The 20,142-nt window shown below is 44.9% G+C and overlaps 1 protein-coding gene across 4 annotated transcripts in view; it reads left to right on the forward strand.

Moving 5' to 3' along the window:
* Positions 1 to 20,142, forward strand: part of ZNRF3 (zinc and ring finger 3) — a 205,057-nt gene that overhangs the window by 179,556 nt on the left and 5,359 nt on the right. For 2 of the 4 annotated variants that reach the window (XM_005309711.4, XM_042852342.2), the window contains 6 exons: positions 3,285 to 3,359; positions 8,168 to 8,299; positions 9,671 to 9,781; positions 13,871 to 14,038; positions 16,885 to 16,987; positions 17,775 to 19,517. In XM_005309711.4, the coding sequence (XP_005309768.2) occupies positions 3,285 to 3,359; positions 8,168 to 8,299; positions 9,671 to 9,781; positions 13,871 to 14,038; positions 16,885 to 16,987; positions 17,775 to 19,517 (2,332 nt within the window). The remainder of the gene's footprint in view (positions 1 to 3,284; positions 3,360 to 8,167; positions 8,300 to 9,670; positions 9,782 to 13,870; positions 14,039 to 16,884; positions 16,988 to 17,774; positions 19,518 to 20,142) is intronic. The other 2 variants (XM_065568953.1, XM_065568954.1) reach the window with 2 other exon arrangements.

Here is a 20,142-nt window from a genome sequence, read left to right on the forward strand (position 1 = left end):
ACTGAGAGAGAACTGCTCTCTAACAGGCTCTAAAGTCTACATGCCTGAAACACTTGAGCAAGTGCTGGGCATCTGTGAGAGAACCCTTCTGGGCAACACTTCACTGGCACATCTCCATGGCAGAGAAGAAGAGCTTTACTAGATCAGATTCCTTTTAGCTCTTCATTCCCAACAGCTATTAGCGATTAGCCAGGTGTTCTGACTTCAAAGGAGATAAATATTTTCTGGGCTAAGGCAGAGACCCTTTCTGGGAGCTGCTTTCCCTCAGGTGCTGTCTGATGTGCTTTATTAGGTTTTAAATGAAAACACAATAAAGAGAGAATGGAGCAGAGAAAATGACCAGTTAGTCCTTCACACTTGCAGCCAATTTTTCTCTTGTAGTAAAACCTCAGTATTACTCCATAACAGGCATGTTTGTACCATCTATTTATTTCCTATTGGATTTAAACCACATGCTCCATTGTTCTCTCTACAAAGGGTCAGGGCCCTGTGATTTCTCTCTGTTACAGTGATTGTTGTTTTCTGGAGGAAGTGGGGGGAAACCTAGTCCTTCATGGATGCATCCCCTAACGCCCCTACTCTACTTGCGCTACATTGATGACATCTTCATCATCTGGACCCAGGGAAAAGAAGCCCTTGAGGAATTCCACCATGATTTCAACAATTTCCATCCCACCATCAACCTCAGCCTGGACCAGTCCACACAAGAAATCAATTTCCTGAACACTACAGTGCCAATAAGCGATGGTCACATAAACACCACCCTATACTGGAAACCTACTGACCGCTACACTTACCTACATGCCTCCAGCTTCCATCCAGGACACACCACTGTCTAAAGCCAAGCTCTAAGATATAACCACATTTGCTCCAATCCCTCAGATAGAGACAAACACCTACAAGATCTCTATCAAACGTTCTTAAAACTACAATACCCACCTGCTGAAGTGAAGAAACAGATTGACAGAGCCAGAAGAATACCTGGAAGTCACCTACTCCAGGACAGGTCCAACAAAGAAAGTAACAGAACGCCACTAGCCGTCACCTTCAGCCCCCAACTAAAATCTCTCCCTCGCATCATCAAAGATCTACAACCTATCCTGAAGGACGATCCCTCATTCTCACAGATCTTGGGAGACAGGCCAGTCCTTGCTTACAGACAGCCCCCCAACCTGAAGCAAATATTCACCAGCAACCACACAACAAAAACACTAACCCGGGAACCTATCCTTGCAACAAAGCCCGTTGCCAACTCTGTCCATATATCTATCAAGGGTCACCATCATAGGACCTAATCACATCAGCCATGCCATCAGGGGCTCGTTCACCTGCACATATATCAATGTGATATACGCCATCATGTGCCAGCAATGCCCCTCTGCCATGTACATTGGCCAAACAGGACAGTCGCTACGCAAAAGAATAAACGGACACAAATCAGACGTCAAGAATTATAACATTCAAAAACCAGTCGGAGAACACTTCAACCTCCCTGGTCACTCAATTATAGACCTAAAAGTTGCAATTCTCCAACAAAAAAAACTTCTAAAACAGACTCCAATGAGAAACTGTAGAATTAGAATTAATTTGCAAACTGTCCACCATTAAATTAGGCTTGAATAAAGACTGGGAGTGGATGGGTCATTACACAAAGTAAAAACTATTTCCCCATGCTAATTTTTCCCCTACTGTTACTCGCACCTTCTTGTCAACTATTTGAAATGGGCCATCCTGATTATCACTACAAAAGTTTTTTTTTCTCCTGCTGATAATAGCCCACCTTAATTGATTAGTCTCGTTAGAGTTGGTATGGCAACACCCATTTTTTCATGTTCTCTGTGTATATAGATCTTCCTATTGTATTTTCCACTGCATGCATCCGATGAAGTGGGTTTTAGCCCACAAAAGCTTATGCCCAAATATATTTGTTAGTCTCTAAGGTGCCACAAGTACTCCTCGTTCTTTTTTAATTGGAGGTGTAGCGCTAGTTGTGATGATTCCGTGACAATTGTTTGCTGTAGGAAGTTACAGGACAGCATTTCGGTAGAGGTTGCAGAGACAATTACAGAAGCTGCAGTGAAAGGTGCCAGCTGCTCCCATTTCACTATCCCAGAGGTTTTTAATACATACCAGTGTCCCCGGTTGGCTCTTGGTCACTCCAGTTCTGAATTATGGTCCCTTAGTATAAAATCCTTCACAAATCAAATAGAATTGGTCTTCTCTGAGTGGAGATGCTGCATGCAGTAAGAATGACCTCTAGTGGACAGACATAGCAATGTCTTTTCAAAACATCTGAGGAACACAGTCTGAGTCTCACTGGACAGAATTTGTCATGACTGCAGCGAGAGAATGGATTTAGGAGACTTTAAAGATGGCATGTGTAATGGCCTTGAGTCTCCTTATACACCTCCCAAAGGTGAACCCTTTTTCCTCTTCCTTGCTGCAGAAAAGGTTTTCTAATGGAGCCCCACAGCACTCCCTCCTTCCTATGTGGTCTGTGGAGGGGGCTTTTCTCTCCAGGTTACTTAATTCTTTCAGTTCTAAGAAATGTTTTAAAAAGTGGTAAAAGTTTAACTGTCTTCTGAGACTGAGTGGGGCTGGGAAGGGCACCATGGATGCCCTGGAGCGGTTGGCTCCTCTCTGCACTAGAGATTCAGTTATCCCTGCATTTGCAGTTGCCTTCTGTATTGATTATATGGAAATAAAAACCATTTTAATCCCGTTTACTTCCTCCCTGGCATGTGAAAGTGGGAAAGAGCAGGCTGCTGCTGGCAGAGGCAGTGCCAGCCCCTTCGGGGCCCAAAGCAGGAACACACGGACGTGTCCGCACGCACAAATAGCGGGTCCCCTGAGCTGCTCAGGGCCCTAGGCATGCTTAGGCCTGGTCCACACTAACCCCCCACTTTGGACTAAGGTACGCAAATTCAGCTACGTTAATAACTTAGCTGAATTCGAAGTACCTTAGTCCGAACTTACCGTGGGTCCAGATGCGGCAGGGAGGCTCCCCCCGTCGATGCCACGTACTCCTCTCGCCGAGCTGGAGTACCAGCTTCGACGGCGAGCACTTCCGGGATCGATTTATCGCGTCTAGACCAGACGCGATGGATCGATCCCAGAACATCATCGATTGCCTGCCGCCGGACCTGGAGGTAAGTGTAGACGTACCCTTAGTCTGCTTATGCCTAGCAGTGGCACTGGTTGCTGGGATGGGAAGAGGTAGGGGGCAGGGGGGACATTTCTCTTTTGGGAGGTGTTAAAGGGGCATTATCTTTTTCTCATTGCAGGCAAAGCGGGCAGTGCAGCGAGGAGCCACGGCTGTCATCTTTGATGTGTCTGAAAACCCAGATGCCATTGACCAGGTACAAAGCAGGGAGCCCAGGCTTATCCCAGTCTCTGTGAGCTTTACCCTCACTGTGAGGGCTGCTATACACCAAACTCTGTGAATCGTGAGCTGTGTTCTTTGCTCTCATAATAGAGCTGTCCTAGAATAGACACACCTGTTCTTCTCTCTGGGGATGTGGTGTTTGGGTTTTTCTCTCCCCCTCTTCAAACATGTACCCTGACAGAGGGTGATGGGGAATGGTAAAGCCAGAGAAGTCTGTCTGGTTTCCTACTTTTTAATTTGCTGCATTTCTATTTATTCTTTTTCCGGTGGCGGCGGTAAGGTCCCAGGAAAAGGGGGATGTGAACACTCCCCTTTGCCCAGCACACACACGCACTGAGTTCCACCTCAGCCTTTTCACTCCTGTTGTAATCCAGCGCTGTGTTGTCCAGGATGCTCCCTTTACCTCCCTCATCTCAAAGGGAGAGTATTTGGTGTACAGAGTGGAGGGGATGCTTCAGTGTAGTGCCCACTAGCAGCAGCCACTGCAGTTCAGGTTGCAAAATGTTTTCTGTTTTACACCCCTATTTTTTCACTTTTTGGACTGACATTTTCCAGGCTTTGCCTCTTGCTAGTGGAGTCAGTTTTGTGTGTGTCACTTTTATTCACTTTGGGAGAGTGGGGTTGTGTTTTTGTGGGAAGTTTGAGCAAAATCCCTTCAGCCAGTTCTGAGTTATGGGAGCAGGAAAATACTTTCACAAGTGTGGAAAAGAATTCTAACTATGCTTTTTTGAACAGGGCTACGACAAAAATAGCTCAAGTATGAAAGTTTAAATTGGGCCTGTGTGTAGTCCTCATGGATGAAAGCCTGCATGATTAGGTTTGAAAGAACTGGCTTCAATTCTGGAAGAAACGTGTTTGAAAATTGAGTACAGAGCATGTATATTAGAGACTATCTACAAGTGGAGGTGTAAAATCTTAAAACAGATCACTTACATGTAACTTAGGCTCTGATTCTGCAACATTTACTTGCGTGAGTAATTCTTGATTTTTCACACATGGAAGGAATCCTCTAGTGTGGAAACTGACTGGCTACAGGAGCAAGTGAAACTCTCAGAATGTTGATGCCTAAACCGCTCTCCCTAAATAAACCTTTCGACTGCCTCCTCATAGGCCCAGTCTGCTGCTTCTGTGCCACAGCACACAGCTTCTCACTAACTCCACTCTGATCTTGAGGATTTAGCCCCCCACCCTTGGGTTCTGTTGACAGCCCTCCTTTCTCTACCCTCCTGAGCTTCTCGTTTTTCCCTATCGTTAGTCTGTTCCTGGGCCAGCAGGTGCAGTGGTGTGACCTGGATGCAGACATGGTAGCACAAAAATAGCGAGCAATGGCCCTGTGGGAGGTCACTGTTGATCAGGAAGAGTCCTGCAGGGGTGGATGATGGACTGAAGTCAGTGCTTCACTGCAGGCAAAGTTCCAGGAGAAAATGGCACGGTATCGAGTACGGACATGGACAGAACTAGGGCCTGGGGGACGTGTGCTCAGAATCTGCTCAAAGGGAATCTGCCCTATACTTGCAAGATGGCTGGGCCATCAAATCCACTGTCCCAAATGCCCATCACCAAATTCAGCACTACTACCCTTGACAACTGTGACCCCCCCAGTGCCTTGGAATCGTTCCTTTCAGGGATATTATTCCACCTTAAGAAAACCAGTGCCTTCATGTGGTGCTTCATGTGTGGTCACGTTACAGCCCCTGGTCAGTGCTTTAAAGATATTATAAGGTGAGTCTGCACCTGCCACTTCTTTGTCGAGCCACCCACTTTCTCATCAAGCCACTCTGGTGATCCCTGGGAATAGCTCCTGAGCATGGATCTAAGTGACACCCCCCCCCCCCTCAAATTCTTCCCTGTCCTCCTTGAGCTACTCTCTTAGGAAAAAGGTGACTTCCAATACATCCTGATAAATTCTCTAGGAAAGCTTCTGAGAGCCTCCAGATAAGTAGTTGTCTTTGTAGAAAAATGAATCTCCTTCTTCCTCTGACTTCTCTCCTGCAGACTTGGGCTCATACTCTGGAGCGCTTGGCATAAGGGATATTAATTATTTTGTCCTGAAAGTAGATAAGGTGTTGGCATTAAGAGAGAACTCAGTGCCCTGACTTCCCTGCTAGTATTCCTCTCTTAAGAAAAAGGAAAGCAAGGACGAGGTAGTGAGTGCAAAATGCCTGGTAGAAACATGCCAGCATATATGCTTTTTTTTTTTTTTTTTTTTCTCTCTCTCTCTCTCTCTCTCTCTCTCTCTCTCTCTCTCTCTCTCTCTCTCTCTCTCTCTCTCTCTCTCTCTATATATATATATATATATATATATATATATATATATATATATATATATATATATATATATATATATATATATATATATATTTATATATATATATATATATATTTATATTTTAATCAATGAAAAGTGGGATAAATTTGGCTCTGCCCATACAGTAGTCTCAGAGATCCTTAGTGAAATAATGTATTTACAGCGGTTACTTAAAAGGAACTTTGACACCCTGTGCATCCTGTGCCTTCACATCTAAAGCCTCCTTGTCCTGACTAAAAGCCATGACCCAGGTTTGCAGCAGTAATCTAAGGAAGAGAACTCCCTCTTCCACCCCCCCATCCTGAGAGAAAAGAAAAAGGAGAGCTTGCCGCAAAGGTCTCTCTTTTACTATCCTAAGGCTTCCTTTGATCATATCCTGCAAGGCTAGATTTAATGGATAAGCTCTCAATGTCAGAGCCTGCAAACTTTAAACAAAGAATCCTGCTGTGCAGACAAACACCTGCTAAGTTGATCAGCCATTTTATTCTGTCACAGTCTGCACATTATGTATAGAAGAGAATGGCCACATTTTTTTTCTGTCCCGCTATTTGTTACAAACCTGCTCCTAGCCGTCACTTAAAGGGAACTACGATTTGGCCTGTGCAACTCTGCATGTAGCCATTTCTGTGTCACCTCTTGACACAGGTTAAGACCCTGAACTAAAATCCTGTAAGTGGGGATTTTGGGATGGTTATCACTCTGAGTTTGCCTATCCTTTCATGAGCATTACCCTTCATGTATATGAGACTCCTTTTGTTCTAGACCATGGGGTTTTTTTCTCCTTGGTATTACTATAGCTAGGAAACAGATGTGATTGCTGTCATGGGAAGTGGTGATCACCTCCAGAGCTCCCGTGTCCCAGGCATTGTTGGACAGAAGCAGTCTGAAGTTCTTGAAGACATTAGCAAGCTTTTTATGCCTGACGACCAAGTTATTTTTGTACCAATGAGCAAAAGTCACAGGTTCTGAGACCAAATTGCTTATCATCCCTCAAGGCTAAGCAAGTGTTCTCCTTGACCTGTGATTTGTCACATGAGTGCTTCTTCCTGGCACTAGGCTGCGTGACCGTGGATAGGTTGGGAACACCTGACCTATCTGGACTGTGAACCCTTGTTACAACAGAAGAAAGTTTTGGGACCCACTCCCATCCAGTCATAAAAAAATGGAGGATGGCTATAACCTTTTGACCAGTTTGAGGCTCTCGGAGGGTCGTGACCCTCAGGCTGAGAATCAGTGTTATAGATTTTGTTCCCTCATCTTTAAATTTCAAGAGAATACTTGAATTCCTAGGGGACAATTTCCAGGGTGAGTCAGGCCCAGAAAATTTCCTTTGAGGGGAAAATAAGTGTGTAAGGGTGTAGCAGTTACAAGGACAGCTGCATCTCTGTCCCCTTCTGGTCATGCCTTGTGGCTTTACCTATCCCATGGTGGTTCTGTGTCAGATTAGACCATTTGAATTTACTGCATATATGTCTTGTAACAGAGGAATCCTCTAGTCTAGACTTTTTTCCCACTCTGGTACATAATATATGCTTAGAGGTTGCTAAGGTTTAATACTTTGAAAGGATCTCAAGTAGGTCTGTGCAAGGGTCCCAGAACACTTATAGGGGAAGCAGTTTGTGTGCCAAAATTCTGAGTTTCAGCTATGCTTGTGGCTGTGGTTGACACTTCAAGTTAGTCTCTAGATTAGAGAGGATTCCTCCATTACATGAAGACATTTATGGTAAATTCAAATTGTCAAATTGACTACACACGTGAATAATTCTTTGCAGATTAAGACCCAGGTGTGTACCTGTTGGTTCAAATAAGCATTAGAAGCCAATTAACTGTATCAGTAAGTTTACAAGCTCTGCTGTTGAAGACAGAAGAACTTATTAGCTCATAAGTCAAAGGGCTTATAAGCTAGGAACTTGAATTTTGCTGATTTAAATATGTGCTGCATAAATGTTCTACAGCAGTGGTGGGCAAACTTTTTGGCCCGAGGGCCACATCTGGGTGGGGAAAACATCTGGGTTCGGGAGGGAATGCGGGGTGCAGGAAGGTGCTCAGGGCAAGGGGTTGGGGTGCGGGAGGGGGCTCAGGGCAGGGGGTTGGGGTGCAGGAGGGGTTTGGGGTGCGGGCTCCAGCCTGGTGCTGCTTAACTGGAGCGACTCTGGGGTGGCAGCAGCGCCCCGTGCTAAGGCAGGTTCCCTGCCTACCCTGGCCCTGCACCGCTCCCGGAAACAGCCCGCACCATGTCACATGAGTTAACTGCGATTAATCGACAGGCCTAATTTTAACTCAAGTTTTTAACTTAATTTTATGTTGTAAAGTGTTTTGAAATTCTTGGATGAAAGGATGCACTACAAAAGGACAAGTGGTGGTGTATCTAGTGCTATCTTTATTCACCCATGGTCTCCTCTCCTTCTCTTGAAAAGAGAGTTGCTGATCTGAAATAAATCTATTTAATGGAATTTTACTGTGTTCTTGTCTAGCTGAACCAGGGCTCAGAAGACCCTTTGAAGAGGCCAGTGGTGTATGTGAAGGGGGCTGATGCTGTCAAACTGATGAACATAGTTAACAAGCAGAAAGTGGCACGAGCAAGGATTCAGCACCGGCCCCCACGGGTGAGACTTAATGTTCAGTGGGGATTGTGTTGCTGTTGCTTCATGCAGCACCTGATAATAGCATTGATTGATAACATGTAGTGTGATGCTTTCCATGAGTGCTGACTGGAGAACAGTTAGTTACTCACTCAGAAAGTATCATTGACTTCCATGGATTTCCTAAGTGAGTAACATCTCACCAGTGTTAAGGTGGAGGTTCACAGTCTGGGCCCTATATTTATTACACAGGGATTTTTTTTTGTATTATAATGGTTCTTTAATAAAGAAAACAAAACATTTAAATTAAAAAAAAGGGGGGGGGCGGCTAATTGTATTCTACCCCCAGGAAAGCAGGCTGTCTGATGTTAGTGAACATTTCTTGACTGCATTTTTCACACATGGATTAACAAAGAAATTTGAGACTTTATTCTCTTTCCAATCTAGAATGGATGTTCCCAAGACATCTTGAACACTTCCTACATGTAGTTTATATGAGAAAAGCGAACATAAAAATCAGTGCCAAATATCAGAGGCGTGTTAGTCTGTATCCACAAAAACAACTAGGAGTCCAGTGGCACCTTAAAGACTAACAGATTTAATTGGGCATAAGCTTTTGTGGGTAAAAAACAAAATGCATCTGACAGCCTGATGCATCTGAAGAAGTGGGTTTTCATCCATGAAAGTTTATGCCCAAATAAATCTTAGTCTTTCACCGGACTCCTCGTTTTTATAAAAATCTGTGTAGACCAGATTTCTAGTTCATTGTTACTGTATTCCTAAAGCACCAGCTGTATTAGAAAGCATGACTCATTTGAGCAATCAGTACTTTGCTGAGGACTCAGACATGTTGATTTTACTTGCTTCAAAAATAGAATTATACCAAAAACCCACTGGAGCTGTTGGTAAGTGTGATTCACTCTGGTGAAAGCTGTTGCTTGTAGAACCAGCATTGAGTTCGGAGCTGCTGTAAACCTTATACTGTACGGCTGGCCATAACTGTGTCCCATCACACACTTACGTTCCTGTGATAAATGTGACTTCCTCCCATTTTTTTTATTTCAGATTGTTTGCCATATCCCTGCGTGTAAAGGACACCCCTGACTATTCACTATTAAGTACATGGAATTTTATAAAATAATATTAATTGACCTCGCTCAGTGATATTGACTTAAGATTCTGGCTCATGCATCAGGGCTCATGAGCAACTGGTCAAGAGAGAGGCTAACATATGCAGTGGCTTTTTCCACCAATGTGGTTCATGCCCACAGGGCATTCATAGAATCATAATTATCAAGAAATTAGAGAAGGGGGAAATGGATTGGAAGGGAATAGCAATGGATTTGAATGTGATCTGCCTGGGGAGATAAGTTAAATTTCTTCTGTCTTCTTCAGCAACCCACAGAGTACTTTGACATGGGGATTTTCCTTGCCTTTTTTGTGGTGGTCTCTCTCGTTTGCCTCATTCTTCTCGTCAAGATCAAACTGAAGCAGCGACGTAGTCAGGTAAGAGCTGCCTGAGCTCGGGATCAATAATGATACTTTCGTTGCACTCTGACTGCTGCTTCTACCTTCTTCTAGAGAGTTGGGTCAGTGCTGTTGAAGAGAGAAGGGTTCACTGTCTGGAAAAACAATCTTTGTGAAAAGGGTATTATCCAAAGATGCACGGCACTTTGAAAAGGTGTGGAACTTTATTAAGAGACCTGCTATACTCTGCTGTGCTCGATCAGTTGATCCTTGGGTTGGGAGTGCTACAGAAACTGTAGTTATTCCCAAGTGGAGAAGGGAGAGAAGCTGATCGGAGTGGTGTTGATGGATTCTAACAAAGGATAGTGGCTTCAAAGCAGGTTCCAAGCTTGTTGGGTGTATAGTATGTGGATTCTCAAGATTTCCATCTGGAATTAAAGGAGAGGCAACTTCCTTTTAATGAAAATTTCCCTTGATTCCTAGAGGGAAAAGATTTCAAGAAAAGAAGCCTGGTTAGGAATCATCCCGGGAACAGAGAGATTCAGAGGATTAAAGCTATCTGACGGGAAGGCTGAGTAGGAGAACAGTGTAACAATCGGATGCTAAAGTTCCCTGCAGTTTGCATTTGTCATCTGTCCTGTAATTCCCCTGCATGCATATAGGGTCTTTCATCTGGAAGGAGGCCAAACAATTGTGTACTCATAGAACTCCTTTAACCCTCACCTCTGTGATGGGACTCGCCAGGCATTCTGGACCTACAACACTGCAAAGCAGGGATACTAGAAAGGAAAATGATAAATCCTGTATTCAAATAAACCTACAATTTGAATTGTAGGGAAGCAGCATGTAATTATCTGAGTTGGCGTTGTCCAGCATTCCAAACCTCATAAAGATTGCCAAAGGATATTTAATCACCACATTCATTTTACATCTTATGCTCGAGGCACAGTCTTTCAGATCACAGGGCCTAGAGCAGTGGCTCGCCTCTCAACCTTTCCAGATTACAGTTCCCTTTTCAGGAGTCTGACTTGTCTTGCATACCCCCAAGTTTCACCTCACTTAAGAATTACTTGCTTACAAAGTCAGAGATAAACATACAAAAGTGTCACAGCACACTATTATTGAAAAATTGCTTACTTGCTGATTTTTACCATATAATTATAAAATAAATTGATGGGAGTATAAATATTGTACTTACATTTCACTGCATAGTATATAGAGTGGTATAAATAAGTCCTTGTATGAAATTTTAGTTTGTACTGACTTCGTTAGTGCTTTTCATGTAGCCCTGTGTAAAACTAGGCAAATATCTAGATGAGTTGATGTACCCCCAGGGGTATGCGTACCCCTGGTTGAGAACTGTTGACCTATAGCACCCTGATGGAGCATTAAAGTCAGTACTGACACATGTTGGAAAGTTCTCTCTGCTGAGTCATCTTGTTAGCACTATGTTGGGGCATTGGGGTCTGCACCAATGTTTCCTCTAATTTTTTACATCCATGTGTAATGAACTTCGTTATGTGCACCAATAGGAAGATGATGTGTGGTGGGGGTGGGGCCAAGGGCTGGGGCAGAAGATTGGAGTGTGGAGGGGGAAGGGAAGGGCTCCGGCTGGGGGTCAGGCTCTGGAGTGGGGCCGGGGATGAGGGGTTTTGGGTGCTGGAGGGGGCTCAGGGCTGGGGCACAGAGTGGGGGGGGAGGGCTCCAGCGGGGGTGCAGGCTCTGGGGTGGGGCCGTGGATGAGCAATTTGGGATGCAGGCTGCCCCAGGGCTGCAACATGGAGAGAGGGCTTCCCCCAGCCCTCTCTCACCACAGCCGCTCTGGGGCTGGGGGAGAGGTGCCACTCCCACCCACCTGCGTGACCCTTGATAGCCTGCTGAGCAGCTTAGTGGGAACTTAGGTCTGTGCTGACCTATAAAAGAGTATATCCCATATTGGGTCACAGATTCAGAGATTTAAAAGCCATAAGGAACCATATGATCATCTAGTACAACTTCCTGCACAACACAGGCCATAGAATTTTACCCATTAATTCCTGTATCATGGCCATATCATCTGGATGAGCTAAAGCAGGTTTTTTAGAAAGACATTCAGTCTTGATTTAAATATTTCACATGATGGAGAATCCACCACATCCCTTAACATGTTGTAATGGTAATTACCCTCACAGTTAAATTCAGACTGGAAATAAGGTACACATTTGTTTTCTAGCTTCAGCTTCCAGCCATTGGATCCCGTTATGCCTTTGTATGTGAGATTGAAAAGCCCTGTACTATCTAAAATTCTCTCCCCACATAAGTGCTTATAAACCGCAATCATGTCAGCTTTTATCTTCTCTTGGGTCAACCAAACAGACAGATCTTCTTACCTTCTCACTATCTAAGGCAGATTTTCCAGACCGCAGATCATTCTTGAAACTCTTTTCTGACTGCTTTCCAGTTTTTCAACATCCTTTTTGAAAGGTGGATCCGGATCCAGACACCATTTTCAGTAATGGTTTCACTAGTTCCATATACTCAGGTGGTACCACCTTCCTGCTCCTAGGCATCATTCCTCTGCTTTTATACATGCAAAGATCATCTTAGCTCTCTTAGCCACTGCATCACACAGGGACACAGTTCAATTGGTTGTCCATTTGACCCCTAAGTTCTTCTCCGAGTCCATGCTTTCCAGAATACATTCTTCCATCCTGTGTGTGTAACCTACATTATTTCTTTCTAGATATATGAACTTCTATTTGCTGAATTACAGCACATATACTTCGAATAAGGCTACGTTTTAGTCACAGGTATTTTTAGTAAAAGTCATAGACAGGTCATGGGCAGTAAGCAAAAATTCACTGCCAATGACCTGTTCATGACTTGTACTATATACCCCTAACTAAAACTTGGGCTGGGGGGCCACGGGTGCTGGAGGGTGGGGCGTGCGGCCTGGAACCCCCGCTGGTGCTGGGGTGGGAGGGCTGGCAGGCTCCCTACCCGGCTCCACATGGCTCCTCAGAAGTGGCATGTCCCTGCAGCTCCTAAAGGGAAGGAAGGCTAAGGGGGCTCTGCGCGCTGCCCCTGCCATGAGCGATGGCTCCGCAGCTCCCATTACCCAGTCCTGTGCCCCCTCCCACACCCAAACTACTGCTGCTGCAGGGGGTGGGTGTGTGGTAGCCTGAGACTGCCCCAGCCCCGGAGCCAGCCGCACTGGCCGCTGCAGAGGTCACAGCCCAGCTTACCAAGGAATTGAGACCACTAGGTCTAAATGACCTGTGTCTGTCTTTTAATAGATGCTGCATAACATCTTACGTAGTTACTGTAGAAATAGAAAGTATTTTGTCATTGGTCTTTTTCTCCAAATAGAGAACAAAAGTTCGTCTTGAATACTTGCCTTTTCTGATTGATTGTTGACAATTTTACCATTTCTACTAACAGACTTATTACTGGGTTGTTGTTTTTTCTGTTTCATTATTCCTTTTTTTATTGTCCTTAACCCTACTATCCAAAGACTTTTCCTTGGCACTTTTGACTTCCTTTATCAATTTCTATTTTATAGTTATTGCTATCAATTTCCTCATTTGCTAAATATATTTTTTATTTTGTAGCGGTGCTTTCATTCCTCTTTTTAGTCAGAATGGCTTTTTAATTTAAGAAGTCTTCTTTTGTGATTGTGTAGAGCTGTAGGTGTTTTGGGGATCTAGCAAAATAAAATATTCTTAAACTATTCCCAATTATCACTCACATTTTTCTGTTTAAATTTTTCCTCTCAATCAGTTTTGCTCATTTTTTTTTCAGATTTGGAAAACTACTTCTCTCCAAGTGCCGTGTGTGTGCGTGCTCACACACTCATAGCTTTTGTTTAGTTGGTTTCTGTTTTTTAACTGGTTAGGACTGTGTTCTGTTTGCACAGAGAATGTTTAGTTCAGTGATAAGTTGATCACACACACTCCTCCCTGTAGCGCATGTCATTTCCAGAGGGTCTCCCGCATAGAGAGAAGCCTAATCAGGATCTGCTTAGCTTATGAGACTTGACACCCATCTCAGCCTGAGGAGATATGGTTACAGATGTTAATTGTTAGGAACAGCATTATTTTTCTGCTATTCCAATTGCCTCAAGCAGCAACATTGTGTTTTATATTGTAGAATTCCATGAACAGGCTTGCAGTGCAGGCACTGGAAAAGATGGAAACCAAGAAGTTCAAGTCCAAAAATAAGGGTCATCGTGAAGGAAGCTGTGGAGCTCTGGACACACTAAGCAGCAGTTCAACCTCTGACTGTGCCATCTGCCTGGAGAAATACATTGATGGGGAGGTAAAAGAAAGCAGTTTCTCTAACCTGGTTGGCTGATGCTGCTGGGCCAGTTTTGGCACAGTTGTCACCTGATGAGTATTTGGTGGCACATGAACCAAGAGTGGGGATCAGTGGGTAGGAGGTGTGGCAGCGTTGGTTGCATGCAGCTGAAAATGTAGGGAGGTCTCCCTCTCCAAAACTGGATCTGATGGACCAGGGGTAGTTTAATGGATGCACCATGGGCCAAATGTGGACTGCTAGATGCTTTTGAGTGGACCCCGAAATCTCTTTATTTACTTATCATTATTGTTATTTTTTATTATTATTTTCTCTGGAGTCTGGACCTTGGTCACCCTGATTTCAAGAACTATGTCAGCAATTACATTTTGTATGAATGGGTCATCTCATAGCTCCGTAGACTCATTCAGGAAGAACAACAATGACCGCACTGACCACAGAGCTATTTGTCTAGTTGTGTTGATTGAGCTGCATGTTTTTGTACATGGCACTGTGCTCCCAGCTGTGCAATGCAGTTCTTATCAAAGTCATGGACATCCACCCTGACAGAATGGCACCATGTAATGCTCAAAGATCGAGTCACAAATATTTCTTGGGTGCAGATTTTGTTTGAGTATCTTTAGAAGTGTTTCATCTGCACTCCATGCCTGTAGTTGCTAGATCTTAATTCATATATAGAATTTGTTTTGATAAATGGGTCTCAGGTATACAAATTACATAATCAGTCCATCTCAGTTGGCAACAAATCAAAATCTAATGACCCTCAATACCAGCCAAACCAGCTTGCACTAAGACTTCTGTGTGGGACACCTGGTCCTGCCATTTGGTGCCCAGCAGTCATTGTAGGTGTCACAAGTGGAAACTTCCAAGCTTTTTAATGTGCCGTTGATAACCGGTCCATGTTTCACACCTGTAGAGCAATATCATGAGGACAACAGCATTATAGATTTAGATTTGCATCTGTAAACAGATTCCATGTTGCTTCCAGATTCAGAGATAAAGGCAACCACATGATGCACTGGCTTTCTTAATTCACATATCCACTCTGTGATTGATTTGCACTTCATCGTTTAACATGCTGCCAAGATAAGTAAACTGTTTGGCAGCTTGGAGTGTGGTATCTTCCAAGCTTATTGATGGTTCTTGGGCAAGTTGTTGAGGAGCTGGCTGGTACATAGCTTCAATTTTTGTTCGGCTGAAGGTAAGGCCAAAGTATAAGCAGCCTCAGCAAAGCAGTTTGTAAGATCTTGTTGTGCTGCTTCAGAATGTGCCGTCAAAGACTAAGTCATTGCCAGAAAGCAGTAAAGTGTTGCTCTAGGAACTGCATTCTTGATGCGTGGGCTGCTTTTAAAGAGTGAGATATGAAATAAGATCAGGATGTAAGGATGTTTTCAGATCCATAGGTTACTTTACAAATCTAGCAAAGCAGAAAACCACTGCTTGCTGTTGCAGGCAAAACCACTGCTAATTCCATAGTTCCCATCCAAGGAACAGGGTTATGTCAGAATAGGTACAAAGTGCCACACCCCAGTAATCAGTTGAAGATGGCCAGCCAATGAACTGACTGAGTATATACAGCCTTGGCTGTACACAAACAAAGGTAAAGACTTAAGTCTGAGTACATTCTTTTATACCCAAGATGAGAGCTTGTATCAAACACCCCTCTCCTCTGATCCGATGTTTTATGACCAAATACAAGATTCTGCCTTACACCGTAAATTATATAACTTATCTATTTATTAACAGTAACAAAACTATCAGTCTTAATGTTTGACAGAGACTTTGGGGACTTCCTGTGTTTACCCTGATTATATTTGGCTGGGTCATCGTAATCTTGCATCTTACTTCATCCTTGGAACCTCATACCCAAATAAGAGGCATTCTAAGGAGTGAAATAACAGGATACTTAGTAAGCCAAAAACCTTGTTTTGCACTTCTTCCCAAAAAAGGATTATTCAAAGATCTTCTGAACCAAACTAAACTAGGCCCACATTTATATTGAGTATGCATTTGCTTATATATATTAGTAGCTAATATGTGAAACATGTGTATGTATGATCCATTAAATACACTTAGGCCCTAACCATTTTACATGAGATTGATTCGGTGAACCTTTGTCTCACCTCCTTACAGAGGAAATCCTTTGGAAGAAGCTCAAAGTTCCAGAAAATGACTTCTAACCTCAGCCTCCATCCGTGTTAGTGCCATAGTGAAAGGTGCCCGGCTGCCATCTCCCCTACAACAACACTTAGAGGAACTAAGGAGGGGAATGAATCAAAGAGCATGGCCCCAAGGGAAGGGGCAATCTAAAATCTCAGTGTGAAGTTAGAAGACACTGGATTTAAAAAAAAAAAAAAAGAGACACTGTCTTTTTAAAAATTTCCTCCCCTCAAATAAAAACTACATCCTTTGTCAGACATAAAAAAATAAAATAACTGCTGCTGTAACTCAGTGCTGCACGTGCACAACAATCAAGAATGCACTGAATGTGGCCCTCGGGAACACTGCCAGACAAAGCACAAAACTAGCTAGAACTATTGGGTGCTGCTGGAGGTAGGCTAGAGGCTTCAGAGGGAAGAGTAGCTTGAGAGGAGGACAGGATGCAACGGGGAAATGAGCTCAACAGGGTTGCTGAGCATAGAGATGCTCACCATATGAATGAACACAAACTTTCTCCAGCCACTATGCTCTTAGTTATTTAACAGAGGTTGGTGGCTTTTCCACCCCTCTTCCAGCAAGAGGCTGGGAATTGACCTGATATGTAGCTAAGCCAGAAGAGCTAGGTGTGGATTGCGAGTATTCGCGCCTTTTAGGGAGAGTCCTCTAATTTTCTTCTTTCTCCCCAACAGGAGTTGCGGGTGATTCCCTGCACTCACAGATTCCACAAAAAATGTGTGGATCCCTGGCTGCTGCAGCATCATACTTGCCCCCACTGCCGCCATAACATTATAGGTAAGTGTTGCCCCTCAAATGCACACACCCAAATAGTGCCATTTCTGGACTTCTCAGCTCTCTGGATGGAGGGTAAATTGTATATTTCTGTACACTCGTAGGAAAATCTCTTTGGTGATTGGTCTGTATTGTAATACAATCCTGGGACTTCCTTCAATGATGCCAGCCGGTAATAGAGGTCAATTAAATAAGTTTCTTTGAGAGTGACCCCATGTCCTAAAACAGCCAAAACACTTTCCTACCATATCTCTTATCCTGGGCATATGCCCACCAGAGGGCAGCATCTATCAGCCTGTGTAGAAAAGAAGCATAAATAAAATTCACCCAAGTTCACTGTATTTATATGGGGAAATACAAAGAAAAGCAAATTAATTAAAAGCAGCTGGTATGTGGGAGGGAGTTGTAAAATTCCTGGATTCCTCTGTGCAGCAACATAGAATGTGGTTCTTTCATTGACTTTTTAAAACATTTTCCATCTAAATAATTTGTAAGAAGAATGGAAAAAGTTGGGCAGAGATGAGTGTTACTAACCCAGAGGGCTGGGAATGCTGAGTAGGCAGCATCTTTTGCTTATGCAGAGGAAGGAGCTGAAGTCACTGCTCTTCCTCCCCTGGTCAATAGACCCAGGTGTTTCAAAGAACTTCTGGGCAAGTGTGCTTGTGTTGGTTGTGTCACTTCTCTGGAGCAGGCTGGCACTTTTACTCACTGTTGCAGTCTGCCAGGTAACAACCCCTCAGCAGAGTGGCTGCATTTCCAGAACACACTGTTTGTTTTTCTCTCCATCCAGAACAAAAGAAGGGAAATCCAGGCCCGGTATGTTTGGAATCCACCAACCCAGTGCGCAGCCGGCAGCAGAGGGTGATTCTGCCAGTTCATTATCCTGGTCGAGTGCACAGGACCAGCCAGATAACTGCATATCCCACCCGGACTAGCATGGACTCCCATGGAAATCCCATCACGGTACTTACAGTGGACCGGCATGGTGAGCAGAGCCTGTACCCAGCACAGTCCCCTGCTTACATCCAAAGTTACCAGCCTGTTCACTTGGATCATGCCTTGAACACACATCGCTGTGGCCTGGAGCACAGAGCTTATTCTCCAGCTCATACCTTCCGAAGGGCCAAGTTCAATGGACGTAACTTCTCCAAAGCAGCTTGTTTTTCCCAGTATGAGACCATGTACCAGCACTACTACTTCCAAGGCCTTAGCTACCCTGAGCAAGATGGACAGTCTCCAGCTGGCATTGCCGCAAAGGGTCCCTCCCGTGCCTTCCAGCCTGGTGGCAGCATGCTGTTCCCTCCTGTGGTACATGTAATGCCCTCCTCCCGCTTGGAGAGTGGCAGCACCTCCAGTTTCAGCTGCTATCATGGTCACCGCTCAGTGTGCAGTGGTTACCTGGCTGACTGCCCAGGCAGTGACAGCAGCAGCAGTAGTTCTGGTCAATGCCACTGCTCCTCCAGTGATTCCATGGTTGACTGTACAGAGGTCAGCAACCAGGGGGTCTATGGGAGCTGTTCCACCTTCCGTAGTTCTCTGAGCAGTGACTATGACCCTTACATTTACCGCAGCAAGAGCCCCTGCCGAGTGGGGGATGCTGGTGGCACAAATCGAGGGACAATCGTTCTCCTGGAGGGCCCCCATCAGGACGAGCTTCTGGCACATGGGCATGCTCTGATGGGTGCTGACTGTCGACCTGTGCCAGCTTCTTCCTCAGGGGACCAACTTTCTAACTGCAGCATGGAGATGAACTACAGCAGTAATTCCTCACTAGAGCACAGGGATTCAAATGGCACTACCTCAGAGGGAGGCCTCGAGGCTACTCCCAGTGCTGCCTTGGATGTTAAAAGGAACTGGAAAGGTCCAGAAGTAGCAGGACCTCTGATGGAGCAAGCATGTGCTTGCTGCTTTGAGCTCCAGCACTCTGCCCTGGAGCCCAACAGTGGGACAACAGACTGTGGTGCACTCTTCTTGGGCTCCCCACTTTGGGGAGGGTGTGGCCCGGGGCTGGAGCAGCAGCCAGGTAGTTCCCCAGGTTTGTACAGTATTAACTCAGACCACTTGCATAGGACAGATGGGGTGAAATATGAGGGCTTGCCCTGCTGCTTCTATGAAGAGAAGCAGGTTGCCTGTGGTGGCACTGGTAGCAGTGGAGGTGGTGGCTGCTACACAGAGGACTATGCGGTGAGTGTACAGTACACACTTCCTGATGAGGCCTTGCCAAGCTGCTATAGGGGGGTGCGTGACCTAAGTCAACGCATTCCTATCATTCCTGAGGACAGAGACTGTGAGCTAGTCCTGCCAATAGAGTGCCGAGGGACCCATGAAGGCTGTAGTTCCTGGGATGGGACACCTGAAATGGACGCTCATCTACACCGCCAAGGTCTAGGAGAGCTACAGGAAGAGAGGGAGGTGTGCTACCAGGCAATGTCCTTCCTGCAGCAGAACTGCTCTCAGGACGAAGAAACAAGGATGCTCTTTCACAACCCCACCCTGAGCTCCCAGGAGGCAGTAGCAACCACAAAAACTGCAGGTAAGAGTCAGACATGGTTTTTTTCCTGCACCTTTCAGTCTGAGTATGGTGAAGAGAGCATCATATCGGCTGCACTAGTGTTCACAGAGATGGTCCACACATGAAAATTACAGCTCATGCTTTGGAGAAGTGGAACTGCGCATGGTTCCACCCTATAATATACATTTTTACAAAAACTGCCTATATTAGCCTCTTCTCCTCAGAAAATGTCCTCCATTGCTCCCCTGCTGCAGTTTCATTGGTGGGAGTGCTAATGTGCCATCTAGCCATGCTCGTAGCAGCTCTAGACACCAATGGTGAAAACACAAGTGGCTGCTGGCACCTAATCTAAACTTGGGCTCCCACCATTGCCACAGCCAGTGGCTCTGAACCAGTGTTAGAAGCAGGGAAACTCAAGAAAAATGGCCAGTGCAGAAAAGGCCAAAGTGCCATGCATGGGGTGTAGGTGAGGAGACTGATGACCCTGAGGAGGATGAAAAGGAGTGATGGAAAGTCTGGGATAGCCTCAGAGGAGAGTGCATGGAAAGGGGGGGTGGTGCAGGCCCCCCTGATGCTTCAGAAGTGTGTGTGGGAGCGAGTCTGGACTGGTGACAAAGTAATTAGTGGCAGAGGAAGAATCGTCACT

This window comes from Chrysemys picta, chromosome 15 (assembly GCF_011386835.1).
Source record: "Chrysemys picta bellii isolate R12L10 chromosome 15, ASM1138683v2, whole genome shotgun sequence".
Taxonomy (NCBI): Eukaryota; Metazoa; Chordata; order Testudines; family Emydidae; genus Chrysemys; species Chrysemys picta.